Consider the following 23,565-nt stretch of genomic DNA (forward strand, 5'->3'; position numbering starts at 1 on the left):
TTCCAGTATAACCTATTCCTACATTTTAATTAACTGGTTGTGACAGAAACAGAAGATACTTCTTGGCAAACAAGAGTTGGTGGAGGACTGTGTGTGAACCATCAAATAAAGTAGCAATTGTCTGCCAAGGAATGCCTGAGCCATTTATCATCAGTGCTGTTGATTTCATTTATATGTTGATGGTTTATATCATGTGTCTGTTAATGCACAGTCTCACTTCAATCAATGCATATTGTTTCTCCTAAATAGCACCAAGTCATTGCTTCTCAACCATTCCTTCACCTGTAGAGAGGCAGTTTTATCACCACCTCTTGGACTGAATTTACAGTAGTACTGATATTCAAATAAAACTCTATTGTGCAGATGAAATGAGAAAACATTTTTTAAAAATGAAGGTATTTCACATAATGCATTATTAAGTGGAATGTTTTGTGATGGAAAAGTGATGCTGGATGATGATGTCTATTCTAAAAATGATTGGACTCATTAACAAAAGTAGAATGGGCTCCTAAACACAAAGGTGACATGAATGATTAAGGAGAGTCCTGAATTCTTGCAGACTGGGAAAGACACTGCCCAAACTAGTCAGTGGTTTTCATTACTCTGATAGATATCTCCTGTCTGAGGCAGAATGACGTTCATAAACTAAGAGTTCTCGTAGTGTCTTAGAGAGTAACTTAGCATGCTTCCTCGTGGATCTCTTAAAAATACCCTGCCTTTATCAGATGTGGGGAAACATCTTTGTTTGCTTCCTAAGTCTAAGATACTGAAGCAATAACCAGCTGCTGCATATGGGAAGAGCTGGATGCATCCATTCCTATGACAGAGCAGCTGTCCAGCAGTGTGATGTTTCCCATGTTGTGAGTGTATCCTCCACTGGTGCTGCTGGCAGGTATGGCAAGGACTGATGTTGCCAGAGCCTGGCTGCTCCCACATCATCCTTTTGTCTATTATATCAGCGGACATTTCTGAGGAAGTGGAACAACCTGTATACAGGTTGCTTGGAGGATGAAACACTCTCAGTTAGAAGTTCATTTTGTTCTTTGTCAGATTAACTATTTAAAACTCGCTTATCAATATCCTAATTAAAGAAGTCTATGTTTCAGTAAAAGGAGTCACAAATAATTATTGTTTGTACTTCTGAATTACATTCCCACGGGTAATGATCCAAAGCTGAAACATATTGTATGTTTCATAATCATTTATAAGTCTAACTAATCATGATTAAAGAATATTCTATCATACTGAGTAGTTCCTAAAAACATCCTGCTCACATAATTGTTCACTTAGATAAAAGCACCAATGTGGATAATTTTAAAAATGAACAAATGGAATACTTTGCCTCTTGATAACTGTGGTGCTCACTTGCGAATAGAGCTATAAGATGCATTATATTAAACTTTCTAGAATTTCTGCCTTGCTAGAATTAATCTGACATGTCTAAAAGTGCTAGAACTGTCATACACTTTAAGTCACAGCTTTTGTATTTTGTGATTGTTAAGCTAGAAAGAATTGCAGTCAAATACCAAACCTCATTTGTAGAACAGCTACAAATACCAGAAAAATTGGGGTTGGCTTGGAAGGGGCCTTAAAGACCAGTTTCAACCCTCCCCTGCCTTGGGCAGGGACACTTCCCACCAGACCAGGTTGCCCAAAGCCCCATCCAGCCTGGCCTTGAACACTCCCAGGGATGGGGCATCCACAGCTTCTCTGGGCAACCTGTGACAGTGCCTCACCACCCTCATAGTGAAGAATTTCTTCCTAATATCTAATCTAAATCTACACTGTTTCAGGTTAAAACCATTACCTCTTGTCCTATCACTACATGCCCTTGTAAAGTCTCTCCATCTTTCTTATAAGCCCCCTTTAAGTATAGAATTCTGTAATAAGGTCTTCCTGGAGCCTTATCCAGGGTAAACAACTTCAGCTCTCTCAGCCATTCTTCATGGGAGAGGTACTCCAGCCCTCTGATCATTTTTGTGGCTGTCCTCTGGACTTGCTCCAACAGGTCCATATCCTTCTTGTACTGGAGACCCCAGAGCTGAATGCAGTACTCTAGGTGAGGTTTCATGAGAGTGGAGTAGAGGGGGAGAAACACTTACCTTGACTTGTTGGCCACAATTGCAGCCCAGGATACAATTGGCTTTCTGGGCTGCAATTGCACATTGCTGGCTCATGTCCAGTTTTTCATCCACCAGTATCCCCAAGTAGCAATTCATTGCCTACCGTGTACTGATACTGGTGATTGCCCCAGCCCAGGTACAGGGCCTTGCACTAGGCCTTGTTGAACTTCATGAGGTTCACATGGGCCCACTCCTCAAGCCTGTCTAGACCCCTCTGGATGGCATCCCTTCCTATTAACGTGTCAACTGCACCACTCATATTTGGTGTCATCTGCAAACTTGCTGAGGGTGCACTCAATCCCACTGTCCATGTCCTTAACGAAGATATTAAATAGTATTGGTCCCAGTATGGACCTTTGTTGTATGGACACCACTTGTTATTGGTTTACATTTGGAAATGGAAATTCTGACATTGAGCCAGACATTGAGCCATTGACTGTAACTCTTTGTATGCAGCCACCCAGCTGATTCTGTATCCAATAGTCCATCTATCAAATCCATCTCTCTACAATTTAGAAACAAGAGTGCTGTGGGGGAACATACCAAAGGCTTTACAGAAGTCCGGGGAGATAACATCAGTTGCTCTTCCCTTGTCCGCTGATGCAGTTGCTCCATTGTAGAAGGCCACTAAAGTCATTTTGCACAATTTGCTCTTGGTGAAGCTATGTTGGCTATGATCTGACTGGCTCTTCAGCTTGATTGGTAGCTGGTTCTTGTGGGTGCTGTTAAAATTACTTTTGTTATGTAAGAAGGAGACTATTCTACTTGAAGGTTGGTTCCACAGCCAGGGAATACACTGCATAGGCAGAAATAAAAGGAACTTTTAATGATAATTCCAGGTTGTGTGAGTAGTACAAAATTTAAATCCACCATATGTTCAAGTGAATAAGAAGCCTGTGAGTTTTAGATCCTGCTGGTAAGATCCCAGATTCCTTCAAAGCTTTTCTGTTTTCTGAATGGGATGACTAATTGTTTTTGTTGTTTGTCTTTTTTTATTAAAATATTTTGGATTCAGCAGCTGTTCTTCCTGCATAATACGACCTTAACTTTTCCAGGATTAAAGACAGTTGTCACAGGAGGAAGATAAAGTTGATGACAATATGAATATCAAGTTGATCGTTATTTGTTTTCATGGAATGAAGTAGAAATGTGACAGATTTTTTTTACTTTGACAGTATATTCTGTTTGAAGGAACACAATTTTATCCTGATTGGGATGAAGGGAAAAAAAATACTTCATGATGATAAGTGTTGGACTTCCTCAGTTCCATCTACTGCTATACCTATTTAGGAACATCTATACTTAGAATAGGTGTTACAGTGCCACTGTTCAACCTCACTTGATGATCTTGGCCTCCTGTCTGACTTCACACCTAACCATTGCTCACTTAAAACAACCATCCATCAGTGACTGTAGTGCTTTCTTATTAATGAGTGGAAGACATGAAATAGTGATACAGATTCTAATGATTTAGAGCTGCTTTTGCCAGGCTGGCCACAAGACATTGCTGACTTGGTACAGTACTTAAACACTCTGCACAATTAACTGTAACTATTTATATGTGGCTCTCCTTCTCATGTAGTTGTATAACTTCATGGCAAAAATTTAAATTCCATAAATACAAAAGCATATAATTAATTATTTAGCAATCTTGATAGTAGGAGAATGTCCACCTGAACAAAGGTATTGGCTTGTTTCTGCCAATCAGAGAACGTAAGTTTCAGTATAGATCCTTTGGGGATCTTATCTCACTAGTGTGAGAATTGACCACATTTTATCTTCTGCTTCCTTTCACTTAACTTGACACTAATTAACAAGAGGACTTTTCCTTTTATGTCTTCGAAGCTTAATTTCTGATGCTGTTTGAAACTTTAAGCATACTTTATCAGCTTGATCACTTCTTTATGAATGCCACTTCTCCTCCTGAAGCATCTTCACAGACTGGCAGTAGAATTCCCTGCGTAGTAGAAACTAGAAGACAGCTATTGTCTGTAATTTTCTACAGCTCTTTTTGAAGATTTAGGTCGTGTTTGCCACCTCCTATCCATCTGCCGCCACTGTAAGTGATGCATCAGTACTTCAGGGTGTCATGTTTTAATTCCTTTAGAGCTCTGAAATGATCTTGATGATTTGTTTTGTTTTTATTGATTTGTTTTTTTTTTTTAAACTTGCATATTTCTTATAATCCTGAAGTCATTCAGCTTGGAAGGGACCTCAAGATGTCGTCTAGTTCAATGTCAACAGTGCATTATGGTTATTCTTTTAAGAATCTCTTTGCATGGGAAGGTTTGCATTGGCTCTTCAAGGCTGAACACTGGTGCAAACTAAGCTTTTCTGCAGTTACTTTGTTTTAGGATTTATCCTAAACTCCACTGTTTCCCACAATCAGTCTGTAATCTCTACTAGCATTTCCATGTCTTCACCACCACTACAGTAATAGACCTAATGCTGTTCCCTTTCTGTGCTAGCTGCATCAAAACTACTACAGAATCCCTATGGATTCACATTCTGCAGATAACCTTGACTCCTAAGACTTTTTTTCCTCTCTTCTGCTGTTGCAAGCAGACTGCCCCTCAGTCTTCTGTTTCTGTCTCAAGTTCCTGCAGTGCAATCAACAACCGTCACCATTGATTAAAGCCATCTCTGTTGAGTAGGTTCCCTATACTCTAAGAGCTTCCTCATTCCTAATAATTCTGCCCCCTTTCTCTCAATGCTACTACTTGCTCAGCTGCTTTGTGAAACGCTGCCTCTCAAACAGGCTGCACACAAAATGCCGAGGACATTTCAAAGAGTGATAACAGAAATGTTCATTTTTCAGTCTCATACTTAATTCAAATTTTGCTACTCAGTGTTCCTTCTCTTCCCTCCCTGCTTTGGAGTTATTAATACCACGTATACATACCGTGACTGGAAACTTCTACCCAGCTCTAATTACCTGAGGCCTTGTGGAGGCTTTGCCACCTACATACCCAGCAAGCAACATCTACTGCCATCACCAACAGGTTTTGTACCTCATAATAAAGACCCTCAGGCTACTGTGCTAATGTAAGGTGAAAATATTGGCCACGCACATTAATTCAGTGAATTGGTAGCTGTTGAAGCTCAACAGTGAGTATTTTTTCTTTGAGCTTTCATTAACTTGAATGTCTACTACCCTACTAAGAAACCAGGAGGCACAGCCCTGACTTTGGTCTGAAAAACTTGAGTTTAGAACTGACCTGTACGTAACCACATTCTACACTTTTAATGGTTTTGCTTTATTCATAACTAAAAGAAGGTTGTGTGCTTGGGGAATTCTTTCAAAAAAACAAAACAAAAAACGCTTGGTTAGTCCCATGGCACATTTATTTGACATGTCTTTGCATTCATGCATTGACTTTAGAAATAACTAAACAAATGCTTTATTGCTCATTACATTGATTTAAGCAAAAATTCCTGATCGCCTCTAGACTTAATATAGTTTGATGCTATAGCTGGTAAACTGTTAGAAAGGAGAATGGATGATAATGAGAGCTAAGTAATATCTGATCGTGATTGTAACAGCTGGTGTGTTTGACATGAACTCCTGAGCTATATTATTAAGTAGAATTCAAGCAGCTGAGAGGGAGCTGGTTTGTTTGTTCTGAGGATTTGGCTCTCAACCAGCTCCTGCAGTTTCACTTGTTTGTGGTTCTACAGAACAGTTGGAGAGGGCATATCTGTAAGTAGTAGTAGTGTGGGTGCTTTTCTTTTGAGCAGCAGTTCTAGCTAGTCCCAAAAGAAGACCTCATTGCATGGTATGCTATTAGCAGTCTGTCCAGACACACCATGCATCTGCATAGAAATTCAATCTCCAAGGCATTTGTCTCTTTCATTTATCTCAGTATTCAGCTCTTTCATTTTGCAGCATCAAATACATTTTCAATAACAAAGCAGAGTAAAAGAAAAGTAAGACCAGATTACATGAAGAGTTAGTGAGATTGTCTCACAAATTTATAAGAAATCTAAATGTATATGTGCTGCAAATTTATAAGAAAATGTACAACATATAGACAATATTTCTGGCTCTGTGAAGCCATTTGCAAGCAGCATTGAAATCGTTGCAAATATACTCTCAGTGTCTAAAGAATTATGCCCGTATATAATTTTACAACCAAACACCTGACTTATTTCTGCAAATGAAAGCAACATCAAAATATATCAACTGGTGCTGATGGGGGGAATAGAGGGAAATTAGTTTACCCTCCTTTAATCAATGCTATAAGAAATATTTGGAAAATTTTATTTTCTCTGTGGAAGTATTACAAAAGTTTCTTTAGGTGGCTCAAAAGTAATAAATTGTATTGAATAATTGTACTGATTTTTTCCCTTTAAAAAGTACAGGTAAAAATACTTTGTACCTGCAGTTGACTCTGGACATGGATTAACTCAATTTCTGCATCTAAATCTTTCAGAATGTTTATCTATTTTTGTAGGATCACATTCTGTACTTTGTCTCCATAGATTGAGTTTGATCCAGAGGTTATTTTTCATTACATTGGGAAATAAGTAGCTCCTTTCCATATTAGTTTAGAGAAGATATAAGCATGAGAAGATTTCTGTGGTTTTCATTCTATAGGAAAATACTTAGGTGTTCCATCAGATTTCCAAATCTGACTTTCTCAATAAATCCTTCAACTTTTGTATCTTTTTGTGAAAAGTTAAATTACTTCTGTTAAAGAATATGTAAGCATTAATTAATTCTAAGTATTTTAAATACAAATGAAGTGAATAGAAGTATACAATAAAATTGGGAATGCTCCTCAATAAAAACAATCAATAATAATAATAAAAACAATTTTATGTGAATGTAAAACAGGAAGACAATCTGCATGAAGATTAAGGAGTTTTTTAAAAGTGAAATAGTGTTTCAGTTGCAGCCTCACTCTTTTTACACGAGGGCATGGGATTTGGAGCATGGGATATAGATATACATTGGAGAGGTGTTCTGAGAGAATATGCTTCCTTCTTTTGTCTGACAGTATTGCACATGAGGAGTATTTTAGACAAATGCCACTATCCTTTGGAGTGTCTTGGGGAGAAACTCCTGTCATACGTTTTATTGTTGCTGGACTTTAAGAAAATGGATAGTTCTTTGCACCAGGAGACTTACCCTTTCCCTGGGATGTTGTGGCGATCATTGAGAAATGTCAGGAAAAGGTGCTGGTGTGCAACAGACATTCATTTTATGTAACTCGAGGAAGAGGTTAAACCTCATCAAATTTGCTGTTTGAAGGAACAGATTAGAGATTCATTACAAAACACCACATTCTGTGACACATGCAAGTCCTGCTGCTACAAGCTAACTGAAGATCATTGAGAAAATTGAATGTATCAAATCAAAAGCAGACATCATTGCTGGTTTTGCATGCCCTTCATGCCTCCAGCAATAAGTACAGATAATGGTATCTTTGCTACACAAGAAGCAGATATTCTTTTAGCCTCCTTTGGATTTAGCAATACATCTTGTCCAGTAGATCAAATCTGAAACAGATACAAACAAGGCTCACTGGCTTTAATTTAGCATGGACAGTGCTAATTGGCCTGTATTATTATTATTATTATTATTATTGGCAGGACCATGCTTTTCAAACAGAGTCCTGAAAGAAAAAATAAGGAGGGCAATTTTTACCAAGTCTTTCAGGAAATTGCAGGAATCCACATGCTATTTGTGTGCCATTTGCTGGTAAAAATGCAACAGTTGAATAATGTTGATAAATGTTGTGGTTGATAAGTGAGTACAGTTCCTGTCTCTTCTGTGCCAAAAGCTAGTCTCTGCCATACACAGACTGTATTTGCGCCCTATGTGCAAATGATTGAGTAGGAATTTAGAAAAGATGTTCACATGAAATATCCTGAGCCACTTCCAGCGCAACTGATGCCAGAGGGGAGTTTGGTTATTTGGCAGATGATTGCCCCTAAGCAGAGCTGTCATGAAGTATTTGAAAGACAAATCTTTGTTTTTCCTCAAGTCAATAAATAAAAAGCTCTCATTTTGTACAGGACAAAATGCACAGAAATGGGCAAACCTTTCTCAAGCCAAAGACTGAGAAGAGGTTGAACAAAATCACTTCCATAAAGATTTGAAGGATGAAAAAGAGGAGTAATATGTAGTGCCAGAGTTTCATGTAAATCTAACTTGCTTTCCTCAAAGAAAAATAGCGTAGGATATATTTATACAGCAAATTCAATTTTTTAGCTCACTGTTTATCTTGCAAGTCTTTTGTCAATAAGTATTTTACTTTTGTATTTCCACAGGTGTTATCTGGTCAGTTATCTTGCCATTTAATTTTCTAGTAATGCATAAGATAAAAGAGAGGTCAAGAGGTGGTAGATATTCTGAAGGACTCGCCTTTCATGTTTGTATACAGCTGTGATACTCTCCAAACACCTTTGATTGCTTGTTAAACCACCTGACTTAGATAACTCCTTCGAAAGTGCTTGGTACAGCACAATGTGGGGATTCTCTCATTCAGCTTACAAGAAGGCTCAAAAGCTTGTTTTAACAACCAAAAAAAAAAACCAACCCTATGTAAACTGACAAAACTCTAAAGTAAACAAGGAAGATCATTTCAGCAGTAGTGTTGCCGGAGTCAACCTTCAATTAACAAAAACCAGTCTTCCTTCTGGCATCATGGGCCAGTTCCATTTTTTCTTATAATTCAGATGCATTGAACCACCAAAAAGGCTCTCTAACTGTTAATCTGAAGAACTGGATGTGTCTGGTTTCTTTGTTTTCTTCAGCCTTTAGGCTGTCATCTGCTTTTGCAGGCTAAGCGAAATAACCACACTAGTTGTTTTTGGAAGCTAGTTCAATCCTGTTAGTGATTTAAAGCTGTGTTGTATCCTTGGGGGGCATGTTGTCCTTAATTTTTTGCAAGCATTGCTAGATGATTTTACAGTCCAGTAGATCCTCAGGATCTTCTTGTAAAAAGGATATGCTGTGAAGTTCGTTCTCTTCCATTTTTCTTTAAAAAAAAAAACTTTTTGTTTTCTTCAAACCAACAGCTGCAGAACAAAGTCAGCAGCTCACAATGACATTTCTTAAAGGATGCTATTTTCCCCAACTTGTTCTTAAAAACACTATTCATAGCATACAGACAATTTCAATCTTTTTCCTTTTATCATGCAAAACCAGTGAATAACTCAAACCTTCTCATCAGCTTTTGCTGCTTGTAGGGTATCTCTTACAAACATCAGTCAGACTGTACTCAGTCTTTTCTCTCCATAGTTGCTTTTACTTCCGTTTATATTCAAGAGGGAAGAACAAATAACCTTCCCGATTCCAGGCAAGATCAATAACTGCTGAGATGCTGTAGGCAAACATTGCCAGACTGCTACAGGAGATGAAGGGGATGGTAGTCAGTACATCTGGGAGGACTTACTCCGTTGTTAAATGCCAACAGACATTTTGATTTGCTCGAAGGTTGTGTGTTAATATGCTTATTAACTGGCCCAACGCCAGAAGCAAAAGCTAAAGGATAAGAGTGAGAAGAACTCCTTGCTCAACCAGTTCCTTCTTAATGGTCTATGACAGTTGGTGATAGAAGAAATGAGTGTAGGTGGTTCTAAGATGCCTCTTTTCAGATCATATTTTCAAGATGTGTTTATATATATATGTGTGTGTAATTCCAACTTGAAATGCAGTTAAGTTACTGTAATGTTTTAATTGTATACTATCAGGAAGACAAATAAGTGAAACCTGCTAAGTATTCTGTCTTAGGAATAGCCATGTGAAGTCTTCAGTCAGACAGTAAAATGAAACAGTAGAGCCATGTGATGAGTTTTGGTAAAAACAGAAAGAACTTACAGGACTGCTATGCCTTTTATTTATTTATTCTTTTCAACCTTCCATCAAGTCAGGGAAGGAAAGCAACATAATGATACCAATATGTGGCAATATGAGTACTTCAAATCTTTATGAATACTTCTAACCATCATTTCCTCCAAATATACACTGCATTCAAAACAACGTAATGTTTATCTTTGGAGAGAGCATCTTCTGACTATTTAATTATAGGAATGACCTCAACGTTTAACTGTTAAAAAATAATAAAAAATAAAAATAAAAAATGCAGGGAATTCAGAGAAACAATTGGTTTGCTCATAAATTTACTATTTGCTGGCAGCACTGCTTTTCAGTCAGAAAAGCACTTGTTTCATTTGTTTCTGACAGTTACAAATCGGAAATGTCTGCTTGCCTTCTTATATTTTAGTTGCTTAGTTTTATAGCTTGTCCAGTAAGAGAAATAGTCTTACAGTAAACACAAAGGAATTGAATTAGTCTGCTTGATGATTTAACTTACAGCATAAAAGCAGCTTCTTAAATTACAGTTCTCCTCTCCTGAAACCTTCTCTTTGGTTTACATTAAAAGAACTACAAGAGAATTCACATTTCTTATATTTAAGGAAACTACATAAGCACTTTATTTGGGCTTGTTTTGGATGTGCACATTATTCGTCAGATACTTCAAAGACTATTATCTTTCAGAGAAATCTCAACAATAAGAAAGCACTGAGTTAAGAAAGCACCATCCTCCTTTCTTACTATAAAAGAGAATATTTTCAGGTTATATTACTTATATAAAAAGCCTGCAAGATGGTGTGTCAGAGGTCTTGTGGAGAAAGGAACTAAGAAGGATGTTAAGGATGCTAAATTGTAACATGTTCCTCTCTCCTGAAAAACAGATTCTCAGAAACACATAATCGATGCAACTGCTAGTGTTACAGAATTCACTTGTCACAGAATCAAGCAAAACTGTTGGCACAGAGCTGCAAATACAGGTTGAATTTACTCAACTACTGAAACATTATGGCTGGAGCAAATAAAAACTTTTTATTCCTTTTCCATACATATAAAACTGAAAGAGAAACAGGCTGTAGCTGTTTGTCACAGAGGAGGGTCAATTGGAGAGTTTTATGTCAAATGGCTTGCTCCTGTGTCATCCATGATGTAAATCTAACAGACTAACAGTAGGCACTGTCTCTGTACTTGTAATCATTTTACTTTTTAAAGTATTTATGATGTTTCCAGTATCTGAGATCAAAATATCTGGAAATTTCTGTATCAGCTTTAGCCTTAATATAAGGATTAAAAGAACCTCTTTATTGTTTCAACTTGGCATAGCCTTAATATACAAAATTAAATACTCATTATATTTGATATATGTTTAAACAGTAGAAGAAATACTCTAAAAGAGTAGCTTAATTTATTCTTGTATCCACGAACACACCCAGTTAATAGTGGAATTGCCCATTCATGAACAGAGGATGTCTGTAAGTGATATTAGAGAAAACTTTGGTGAAAATGAAAGTACTTAAGCTTTTTTCTGTTTAATGAAGACTGAAAAGTCTGGAAGCCTGTAGTTCTGTGCCCAATGTCATGACTTGTTTTTAAACTTCAGTATTCAAACTTGTTAGTTTGGACTCTCGTCATGCTTGGTTCCTGGGCCCCAATCCTTTTATCAGCAGCTTTGCACCTGTGTTAGTTTCCAGCTTGTTTCTTTCTAGAGCTAGCTACTCTATTACCCTACATGAGAGGAGGGTCTGGACACAGTCGGTAAATAGCTCGTTCCAGCGTCTAGTGAAGCTGTAGCTTGAACAAGTCACTTAGGACTATCCTGTGTCATTGTCCTGTATATGCTCTCATGCTGTGCTGCAAGCTGTATATAACTTTTACCCACAACTTCCTGGAAATACAGTCCTTTGGCTATCTGGAGCACTTTGAGTAGGGAAGAAAAAAAAAAGGGGGGGGGGGGAGAGAAAAAGGAAAAGTTTTATTTCTTGAGACCATGGAACTACAACTGGAGAAATAGAACAATTGCTCTGCAGCAATAAGCATAACTCTCTCAAGGGAACAAGCCCTGAGCCAGGTGAAGATCTAGTCTGTGCTACCTGATTTGTGGGATGAGAAAATAGATGAAGAAGACAATACAGAGATAGTCAGAATAAGTTTTAACCATTTGAGGACTGGCCTTTGAGTGATACCAATACCTTACTTACTCAAAATACATGTAATGGTGTCAGACCATGGGGCGATTCAGAAAGATTCTCCCTTGGTGAGGCAGGAGAGCAAAGAGGCATAGTTTCTTTCTTCCATCGGCTCAGCAGGCTGGATGGATTTTCTCTGTGCAAGTACCCATTTGCTATAAACCAACTCAAGGAGGATGGCAGAATACTGGGGACCTTGAGCTTCGGACTCTTTTGTAGGTAACCCACTATCAGATCTAGTGAAGCATGCAGGGAAATTGCACTCTTGCTGCTTTCTCACTGCTCAGGTCTGCTACTTGAGAATCAGTTCATTAAGCTATTATGCTGATGCTGGAGTAAAACATTGAAATTAACTAAATGAAGTTAGGAAAAAAAAATAAAACGAGTGGAAGAACAATAAAAGTTGGAATAGTTGTTATCCTGTTCATGTTGTTACACTAGTATATTTAATAAACATCATTTAAAACTTTTTCCATTAGCAGCTGTAACAAGCTTGCAAGTATCACAGAACACTGGCTGAAACAAGCAGTTCTCCATTTGCTATTGAGTTAACATTAAAAAGCAAACAGGACTTCCTTTACCTAGCTAGAGTGATGTTAGCCTCTTACATGCCTGCCACCGTGGTCTAGGTGCACAGTAAAGGCATTGCTCTGAATCACTTAATGGCATTGGAATTAAAAGATACCGTCAAATTAACAAAGCCAGGAATGAATCTTCTGGTAGCGCTTTATGCTACATTAAGGATGTAATTATTGATTCACCATGCAATGTTTACCAGGCTTCTCCACCCGCTTCCCCCTTCACACAGATGGTGCTGCAAATCACCTCCCAGCGGTCACCTGCTTGAAAGGAGAGTTTTGTATGCAAAGTGCTGTTCTTTGTTTAGATACCATGGCTTGCAAGATGTAAAATGAGGCAGCTATTTAAATTTGTTGTTACAGCACTTGGGCTGGGTACACAAGATTAAATAAGAAGAAAATTAGGAAGCAGATGCTTGTGGCTTAACAGACGAATTGTGCTAAAAGATACTCCTCATTACTGGTGGATATGAGTAATTTTACTAAGGCAGCTGTTTCCTTAATCAGGAAAAACACAAACCTCGAAGATAGCATCCAGATGTTTTCTGTATTGCTTCACAATATAATGAGTTTCCATTGTATGTGCCTTATTTCTAGTTCCATTCATATTTACTTATGTCCGATATATTTTCAAATACATATATCATCTTCCTTAACTGTAGAAGACCTGAGCACTAAACACACAACATTTTGTTCTCTCAGCACACATGCCTTGTGTTAGTCCAGTGGCTGCTCCTAGGGCTGATGGTGTTTGTGTCTCTCACCAGCATCCAAGCATTTGAACATCAGATTTCTCAGGTTGCTGAGAGTTTTCTTTTGTTGGGTTTGAGGGGAGGTGGGTCTGTAGGTATCAACCCTGTTCCAGTTATCTGGGTATCAGCTAAAAACTCACACTAGTTCTTGTGTTTGGGCTTAGTCCTCACTCATGGGCTGCTAATAGTTTTAATGTCTGCTAGCTTGCCGTCTGCGCTTGCTAGAAGCTCATTCATCATTTGATGGGGAATCTGGGATTCCAGCCTTTTCAGTAATTCGTTTCTATTTCTGTCAGGATATAAGAATGGCATCCCAAATCTTTGACATAGATTTACCTACGCTGAGCTACGTTATAATGTATTTATTGGGGATTGTGTGGGAGTTCAGAATCTTAAACTTTCAGTGCAGCTTTTTTAGGCATGAGTCTTGCTACCTGTGGTTTGAGTCTCTGAAGCCAGCTTGCCAGCATGTGGTTGATCTGCACATATGCAGCAAATCCTGTTCATTACTCATTGTCATGCTGCATACCACACCTTTTGGAAAGTTAAGGCAGCCCTGAATTTGGGGGGAGGAATTCTGAAAGGCTCTCATACAGAAATAATTTATTTTAGTACAGACAGTTGTTAAAGTTTGTTTAATTTATTCATCACCACCTTGTCTTGAATTATCACAACAGAAATAATATTCGTGATAAGCTCGTGAGCTTTACAGGTACTAATAGGATGTAGTTTAACTTTTAATTGTGCAAGTATGCATAAGCTTTAAAAAAGTTAATGGTTTCTTGACATTAGTAGATAAACTAGCAGTTGCTTGTGGCCTAAGAATTCTTCCTGTTAAATTGTTCTTTATAGCTGCATAAGCAATCTTAAATACACATAAATAGCACAAAAGGAAATAACTAAATATAACTGGAACAATCTCTTCCTTTATAATTTTTTAATTCTTTGCTTATTTAGCAATTCTTTCATTCTAATTTTAAAGTAGCAGTCAGACATATATATTAGTGTGCAGTAATATTTCTTTGTTTTATGCTTTGCCTTCTTTCTGACAGTTTGTACCATTTATTACTGACTTGCCTAAAATAAGATTTTTGAACACAAAGTATCTACTTAGAAATTCTTTAGTTAAAAAACCTGAAGTAATTACGTGTGCTAGCTACTGCTGATAACTTGAGGGTTTTGTGTTGTGCTTGTTGCTATGTACATTCGGATTAAATCTGGAACTCTCTCCCTAATCCAGTTACTTCCATTTGATTAAGTTCTCTACAGTCTTTTCTACGGGGGGGATTCTTCATGGTGCTACATGATTTCTTTGGTACAATAATCAGTTAGAAGAGGAAATTAATTTTCTTCCCATCAGTAAAACCATAACAAAAAAAGGCTAATTGAATAAAAGATAGATTTGTTTGTTTGTTTTTTGAAATTGTAATCAAATTTTTGTACTAAGCATCTTTTAAATAGATTTCCTTCAGAAAAAAAAATATATATATATATATTAGCTTGGTGTATGTTTTAGCTTTCTTTGTAGGATAACAGATGCTTTTCATGCTCTTCGTTGTCGGATAATATCCATGGATATGACAGTGTACTGTTTATTGTATGGTATGGTCTCTACAAGCTGGGGACCAGCATACTGGGGTATCGTGTACAAGTGTAAAAGCATAGCCGTGTTCGTTATTTCCGCAAGTTGTGAAAAAGACACGTGCTGCTCTAATACTTACAAGTGAGACTGAGTTGTGGCTCACAGAAACCACAAGCTGTCTGAATCTCCCACAACAGCAGGGTCCGGGAAAGTTCTTTAAATACTTTGAGATTTTTGAAAGCTGGAAGCTGCTGTGCCCCTTCCTGAGCTGACACGTCACCTCAGGTGCCAGAAGCTTTCAGGTCTGAGTGCTCTAATAGCTGTTTCTCTCATATATGTGTTAAATATACACTTTGGACTTCCATATGCAAGATCTTGTTAAAAACACTACCCTGAGGCTGATTCAGCCCTCAATTGAGATGGGAATTCTCCTTTTACTGCAGGGTCTGCATTTTTCAGGTTCTCTTATCTGGAAACCAGTATACACGTTATCTGTTGTGATGTTACAGCCCAGCAGTGTGTGACAGCAGATGCTTAACAAGATTCTGGAAATGGCTGCGGAGTATAATTATTTTTAAACATAATATTTCTCCTACTTTATACAGCTGATATTGTTCTTATATGTGTGTGAGAGATTTGGATGAAAACTAGCACTGCTTTGAGAATTTTAATGAGAAGGGAGCGGCCGAGGTTATTTACGAAACTGAGGCTTTTCAATGTGGCCCTTTTCCTGGGCTTTTTTCTGATGTCCCCAGACCCCAAGAAGCCCCTCCGCTGTGCTGTGCATCAGCCTCACGTGTGCTCCCTCCGCCGGCATCCCTGCGGGATGAGAAACCTGCCTCATGGCCAGCGAGGGGGCAGCTTGCTTGTGGAAATCCTTGTTGAAGTAAAACCCTGCTCCCTCCAGTCAACACTCTTATTTGTGCGTGTGGTGAGACACGCTTTTTAAGGAAGTTGAGGCATGCTTTGTTTCCTTCTTTGTGCTTTTAAGGAAACGGTGGTGATTTACGTTTCCAGCACAGTCAGCTCTTCCCTGCCCAGGCTCAGTAGGCCGCAGGCACCCCTGTGGTAGATGTGGTGCAGGAGATGCAGGTACCACAGGTGCTGGAGGGTGTCGTGTCCAGGCCCTGTGCCTCTGCCAGCAGGCTCCAGCATCTGGCTAAGCTTCCAAACCCAGGCTGCTACAGGGGAAAACACTCAAAACAGGCTCTCCAGCACTTCCAGATCTGCATAATAAATGCAGTTGCAGCTGCATAAGTCCTAGATGATGGTCTCTTGGTCTCCTTCTGCCAGTACTAGTTTCCACGCCGACGTGACTCATTACAACGCTGGGGTCCAGAAATGTTGTTAACTTGCAGCACAGATCATTCATAACTGACTTGGCTCAGCCAGGAGTAAGTGCGGGCTGACTGAAATTAAGCCCCAAACCACCTGTTACTGCCAAGGTGTCAGCAACTGTAAAACAGATAATTGCTGCAGAGTTAATGTAAGCAACCAGGTATCTTATCAATGTGTCATAAACACTGAAAATATTTTGCAGGAAATTGTTTCACGTCATATGACAAGTGTCATACCACTTGAAGATAGTAGAATAATACATCTTATATTATTCATCTATACTATTGGGGTATTTCAGGTGGAGCAGAACAATTTTGTAGCATTTCCAATCTTTCACTGTAAAAATAAAATACAAACATAGCAAAAATCCTGGATTGTCTTTCGGTGAACAATGTATTAAAGCAAGTTCTTCTAAAAGAGCTCTCCTTTGTTAGCGGATCACTTTAAACCTAGATCAACATTTGTTAGACTGAAAGGATTTCTATTCAGTGCTCTGAAGAGAAGCAAAGCAGCCTGTCCATGTTCATTTTTCTGCTCTTGTTTGCTGCTTTTGCACTGAAATATTCATTCCTTACCCCACTGGGAGAGGCCGTCAGGTACAGGAAAGAAAGCAATAAATCTTACTTAGTGGCTTGTCAGTTTTTATCTGTAAATATAAAACAAAAATGAAAAATGCTTAATGTGACAGAATTAGAAATGAAGAGAAAATGTCTTTGTCAATTAGAAAAATAATAATTAGGATCGTTTCCTCTGATTGCAGTTAAAAATTAACTTCTGGCTTCACTGGTATGGAACTTATAATGCTCTTTTTAAATTTCATGTGCATCATACAATTCTGAGATATTTCTTTGTTTCCTGTGTTTTCTTTTCTTCCTGATTAGCAACTGCAATTAAATCTATGATGAGGTAATCTAACATTTTCAAAGGAGTTTGTCATTCTAGCTGGAGGAAATGTTTTTGTTTATCCAGGGAAGATAACCTTCCTTCACTGTAATGAAAGTCAATATTGCACCGAATGACAGCTCTGGTCTTAGTCCTACAGTTGCACCTTTGCAGGCAGATCCTTATTTCTCTGAGGGAACACTAACAAGATTTTGTAATGGACACAACAGTCTGCAAAATCTCATTGATTGTGGGATTGGGTCTTCTAGCATGAGCAATGCAGCTGTGAATGTTTGACTTCTTTTAAAAGAGAAGGCATTTTTCTCTAAAACCATTTAAAAAAACAACAACAGAAAACATACTTTTGATATCTGCATGCCACAGGATTGTGTAAAGAATGTGAGTAACTGATGTAAATGAACTGGTTATTTGGAAAACGTAGTTCATTAAATTCACAACTTTGTTTCATCTGAAGTTTGTGTCCTGATTTACACCCAAAACCTCAGTATTTGCATCAGTGACAAAAAGAAAGCAGAACAAAACAGTCCCATGCCCAAACTGCTTTTCTAAGCAAGAGTGCCTTACATAATTAAGGTCATATTTGAGAGAAATAGGGAAATTGTTATTAGGATAAGAATTGCTGCAGGAAAACTGCTGGTGTAAGTACTGTATATGCAAATGTGGTTACTTTCCTTACATTTTTCAGTAATCATGCTAGCAGTCTTACTAGAATGAAAGGTGCAGATGATAGCTACTGAGGAAGTCCATGACTTGGCACTGGGAATCATGACACACATAAGTATGATGCTGTGCAAAAGCATACTTCCTGGCAGCTTGTGTAGTGGTAGTGTGCTCAGAGAAGGGCTTCAGCTCTAAACCTCTTAGCTTGCTATCTCTAATGAGGGCCAAAAATATTTATATGTATTTAAAAAATAATTAAGAATGATTCATGGAGTGAGAAAATAATGTTTTGTTCACTGGATAAGTGGGCTCAATGACTTGATGTGTATGTTAGCTGTAGAATGAGCAGACAAGAACAGGACAGCCAAGTGTGCAGAGCAGTGACATGGATTTCTTCTTTGTGTATTACCGAGTGCTAAAACGTTGTTAAAAGAAATGCTGGCTTGGAGAAATAGTGGCAGGGTTTGGAGTGGGTTTTGGTTGTGTAAAGCACTTGAGATTGGTAACTCAAAGACAAAGATGCTGCTTTATAGGGCACTGAGCTTGTTTTAACCAATGATTCATAATATAAACAGAGATCTCAGAGGAAAATGTAGAAACTTGGTTTTCTGTATAATCTGTTATATGACTGTAGTAAGTATCTAATTTGCTTTAGTGCTAATTTTGAGTAGGATTGCTGAGTGTGAAGGAGTCTGTGCATTTACTCTACAGAGGAGATATTCTTGCACAGGACAGATACTCACACAGTGAGTATCAGTATTATACAAGCATGTTAGAGATCTTACATAAACTTAAAAAAATATTACTAAGACATTGATTTTAAAAAGAGGGATCATCTTGTGTCCCATATCTGTCTTCTGACAAAAAAAATGAGGTCAGAGAGAAATGTTTGAGAAAGCATTATATATCCTAACAGTGTTACATACCGGTCTTCTATTTCTGACCCTTTTCAGTTATTATTTTTCCCTAAATCACAGTGCTTCACTGATTCAAAGAATGATTTTCTTTACTAGGGTGCAATTGTAAGTGCAATTTTTAGTGGCTTGGTTCCTTTTTAACGTTAGCCACAGCACTTTCCTCTCACTCCTCCACTTAAAAGAAGGGATTTGTCGGTGCGGGTTACTCTTCTTATTACTTGATGAAGTGATAGAGGTACATCAAGTAAATAACACCACAGTCTCATTTGATGAAAAAGTGTGCACTCCACATATGATAGAGCAGTGGAGTAAGTCAAGTTGGTCTTGGAATTGATTTGTAGACTTTTAGAAGAACTATTCTTGTTTTGTTTTGTTTTTTTTATAAGAGGGTGTGGATGAAGGGTAGGTGCAGGCATAGGATTGTGACAACATCCACCAGGTCTGATCCAGACAGACTACTTTGTCTAAGTAAGCCTTCATTTCTGCTGGCTGAGCATCCGTGAGGAGAGGCCAGAAAAAGTCCCTGAGCCTCTCAAGATAACCACTATGATGGGAAAATTTGCAGTAGACTTTTCCTGTATTATATAAATTGTCCTAACTTTTTCTGTGCTCTGTCATTTCTGCCTTCCTGTACATCCCTGTAATGGGTATCATACTTTTTGCTTACCAAAAATGACTTTACTCAGTAGGAGTGGGGAGAGTTTAGGGCTTGGCAAAAATTTAAAATTCATGTTAGCAACAGAGATATTAAGCAGTTTCTATTGTTTATTCATTTTTATAAACTGAAAATAAAAATATCTTAACCTGTACAACATCTATTTCTTGTCTAATATTAGAAGTTTTTGGTCTGGAGTAATTACAACCAACACTAGTTTTCCCTATTATCATTTTTCAACTGTTAAAGCCTCAAACTGAAAAACAGTGTGGCTCCTTTATTAGTCTTCACCCTCTTACCCTCACTGAAAGAGTGTAATTTTGCTGTGTGAAGTTGCCATATAGTGCGTTCAGTCATTCACAAAGTGTTGTGTTCTTGTCATTCTTGCCTATATGTTGTGCTTGATAGATAGTGATTTGGCAGTCAGTTGTTCAGCCATGTTAAATTAGCCCTAGAGATAAAATTGGATAGTGTCTGCAGTTGACTTATTTTAACTTTGGAAAGGGAAGGAAAATCACTAGTATGCGTTAGTAATAACTTGTTGAAATTGTCTTGTAAACAAGAAGTGCATTTTCACTTCAGGGCTTGTTCCAAAATTGTAAGAAGGTCTAAAAATCATTTTTTCTTGTCCGTTTTTCTAGCTGCTTTTCATCTTTGGTTTCTGTTTCTCAGAATGCTTACTACATTGGAAGACAGACATTTGGGAAAAGAAAGAAGTTAGAATGCCCAACTTCACTGTCTGTTCAAAGCACTAACAGCTTGTTCAGTGCTCTGTCCTTATCATGAGTGGCTTTGACTTTCCTTGCTTATCTGTACATGGAACAGTATTTCCTTACTGCTTCACATCGGATGTGTTTATTTTTGGATAACTGTTATTTCTGACATTTATCTGGAGTAGGCAATTTTCTTTTGAACGAAATCAGGTTGTTAATTTATAACATAAATAAAATAGAATAGAAAAAAATACGTGTGAAAGTTGGTAGAACTATTCAAAATTAAAACACTATTGCTATACATCAAATATTTAATTGAGAAACTAGAAGGTCACATTTTTGTCCAGAAGCAATTATTATAACGAACTTCTTGCTGAGTTGGCATGTGATTTTTTTAATGGTGAAGGATTAATACAAACTTTAACGGAGCAGTTAGGGAGCCTTGGTTAGTTACTGTTCTTGTGGCCACTGCTAGGGTTAAACAAGTATGTGCCTTTGAAAGAGAGATCTCTTTTTCTTAAATACAAGTCCAAAAAGAGCGTGTATGGCACATTGACAATCTTCATCTTCAATCACATACCATAAAATAAAACATCTACCTGCTTTACATGTAGGGCTGGCTTTATGCTGCACAGCAGACAGATGCTGCTATAAGGACTCAGGAACGTTGTGTACCCATTGCTCAGGAGGTTTGTCACGACCGCTCTCCTGTGAGTGCTTCAGTGTTTCAGAGCAGAGGTGCTAAGATAAATGTCTGAAGGGAGGGTGTCAAGGGGATGGGGCCAGACTCTTTTCAGTGGTGCCCGGTGACAGGACAAGAGGCAGTGGGCACAAACCGAAACACAGGAAGTTTGGCTGAATATGAGGAAACACTTCTTTACTGTGAGGGTGACAGAGCCCTGGCACAGGTTACCCAGAGAGGCTGTGGAGTCTCCTTCTCTGGAGATAATTCAAAACCCACCTGGAGGCCATCCTGTGCAGCGTGCTGTAGGTGGGCCTGCTTGGCGGTGGGGGGTTGGACTAGAGGATCTCCAGAGGTCCCTTCCAGCCTCGGCCATTCTGTGATCCTGTGATTCATATACTGTGAAAATGCCAGGAAGCCTCTCGTGCTGAAAGAGCAAAACATAGATTCAGGTTTAATAGAGCAAGTGAACAAATGCAACTGTGTAGTGTAATGAAGGGAAAGCTTGTGTGCTCCTTGTGGGGTCACTTGCTCCTCTCCAGTAAATCTACTAAGGGATTAGTAGATTTCTTCTGCACCAGCTGTTCTTTCTGAATGTCCCTCAAGGTTTTAACCCTTGGGGAGACTGAATTATATGCTACCTGATGATCCCAAATGCATAATTAATTCTTGGCAGAATCTACACAATCAGTGATGTGGGAGGTCAGAAATAACATGGATTATGAAGGGATTTCCAAGCAAATTATTTTCCCTGTTGCCTCACTTCAGGTTTATTCCAGCACTCACATGCACTTTACTCAAAAAGTTTTCTGACTACAGCCAGAATTTAGCTTCAAATTCTGTAACCTCCCTCAAAATTTTGGAATTACATTGTAATTCCAAAACTGAGACTACTTTCAGAGAAACCTCTGTCATATAGAGACAGTGGGGTTTTTTGGAGGTTCTTTCTGGTAACGTGATTGTCTCAGAGCTTTAAATTCTTTCCTGATCACATATTTTTAAACAATAAAGAGCTTTACTCAAAGTGGATTTTAGAAAGTGGGACTTTAAAAGTTGTATTTCATTTATGTAGAAAGAAATTTTTTCTGTTACCTCACTTTGCCCAGTAAATGTCTTTATGCATTCACTTAAGCATATAGAGAGGGTTCCTGTGCATTGTTTTCCTTTTCCGAAAATTTGCTGTACTGTACTTGGCTACACTGTGAGATGCATCAAGTGTACAAATTGATTTCTAAAAATAAATAAATACAAATTCATCATCAATATGTTTGAGGGGGGAAAAATGAACCGCAGGGAGACATTATTAGAAAGTCGGGATGATGAAGGTGACTTTGCTATTCTGGCTATTACACCTGGGATAATGCCTTTCAGTTTTGCATGGGATTTCAGTGTAATTCCAAGCAAGTAGGCCTTTCACATCCAAATACTGAGATCACTAAATAGGTTGCTATATTTAAGTTGGAACAATTTTGCTTCTAATTAGAAACTCTTTTACTAAAGCGCTCAGTGCTCCAAAAGTCAGGCTAATGTAACCTGAGCTGAGCTGGCAGACCAAGGAGAGCAAAATCCTCTTCATTGTAGTGTTATAACAGTTACTCTGAACATAAAAGTTCCTGGTGTTAAATTGTTTGTAATTCTCGTGGGCATATGTTAAGCATTCAAGGTCTTTCTCCTTCTTGTTTAAAAGATGAAAGTTTAGACTCTTTAGGTGCTAAAGATCAGTTAACTCTCAGTTACCTGTAGGAGTAAATTTTGATTTCTGAGTCAATCATGGCATTGACGCCCATCGAGGTATAAGCCAAATGAGTCCATAAGTACTGTGGTGCTGCAAAAGTATCGCTATGCTGACATTTCTCTTGTTGGGGGGGAGAGTTGCATTGTGTTTGATTTCTGCCTCAGATTGTCTGTGCAGTGCACATCCACCATGTGGCAGGTATGTGGCCATCCAGCCCAGGTCCCCATGGCACACTGTTAACAAATCCAATTGCCATGAGCACTTGTGGAGGACGTGTGGCCCTGGGCAGGCAGCTGTGTGTCACCCAGCATTGACCGAGCAATGCACCCGGCTATTGAAGCCCTCCTCCAGCGCACAGCAGTCCTGTGCAAACTAGAGCAGGTCCAGCCTCACTGGTGTCTCTGGTTTACGTCTCCTGGTCATGCTAGGTGCAGGTTTTCTGGCTGTCTTCACTGTGTCATCTTCCTTCAGTAGTCCGTGGCACCCCCTACCCACTGTAACTTTGTGTGATGGAAAACTGCTTGTGCTGTTTTGTTTCTTTTGACAGCACTAAAGAAATAACAGGGATGCTTTGTTGTGCTGAGACGTCATTTAGTGGGAACTGCAACGCGTTTTCCAACACTTTGTTTCTTCTTAACTTCCAGATTTTCCGAAAGAAGGCAGTGGAGCTTGGAGAGAAATTGCTACCTGCTTTCAACACTCCCACTGGGATACCTTGGGCATTGCTTAATATTAAGAGGTAAAACAACTGATTTTTGGTGATAAGAGCATATAAAATAGTTGTGTTGAAAAGTCCTTTGCCTCAGAACTATTACAATTTCCTCACAATTTTAGTCTTTCCAGCTAGGTAAAAGCTGATGTAAGATCCTTTGTTCTATAGCTTAAATGCAGAAATATAAGTAAGTCTACATTGTGTGCA

The 23,565-nt window shown here is 38.4% G+C and overlaps 1 protein-coding gene across 1 annotated transcript in view; it reads left to right on the forward strand.

Annotated features, from left to right (window-relative positions):
• Positions 1–23,565, forward strand: part of MAN1A1 (mannosidase alpha class 1A member 1) — a 141,396-nt gene that overhangs the window by 59,818 nt on the left and 58,013 nt on the right. Inside the window, exon 5 of the mRNA XM_080588387.1 lies at positions 23,291–23,385. Coding sequence (XP_080444513.1) covers positions 23,291–23,385 — 95 coding nt within the window. The remainder of the gene's footprint in view (positions 1–23,290; positions 23,386–23,565) is intronic.

This window comes from Anser brachyrhynchus, assembly GCF_964034855.1.
Source record: "Anser brachyrhynchus genome assembly, chromosome: 3".
NCBI lineage: Eukaryota > Metazoa > Chordata > Aves > Anseriformes > Anatidae > Anser > Anser brachyrhynchus.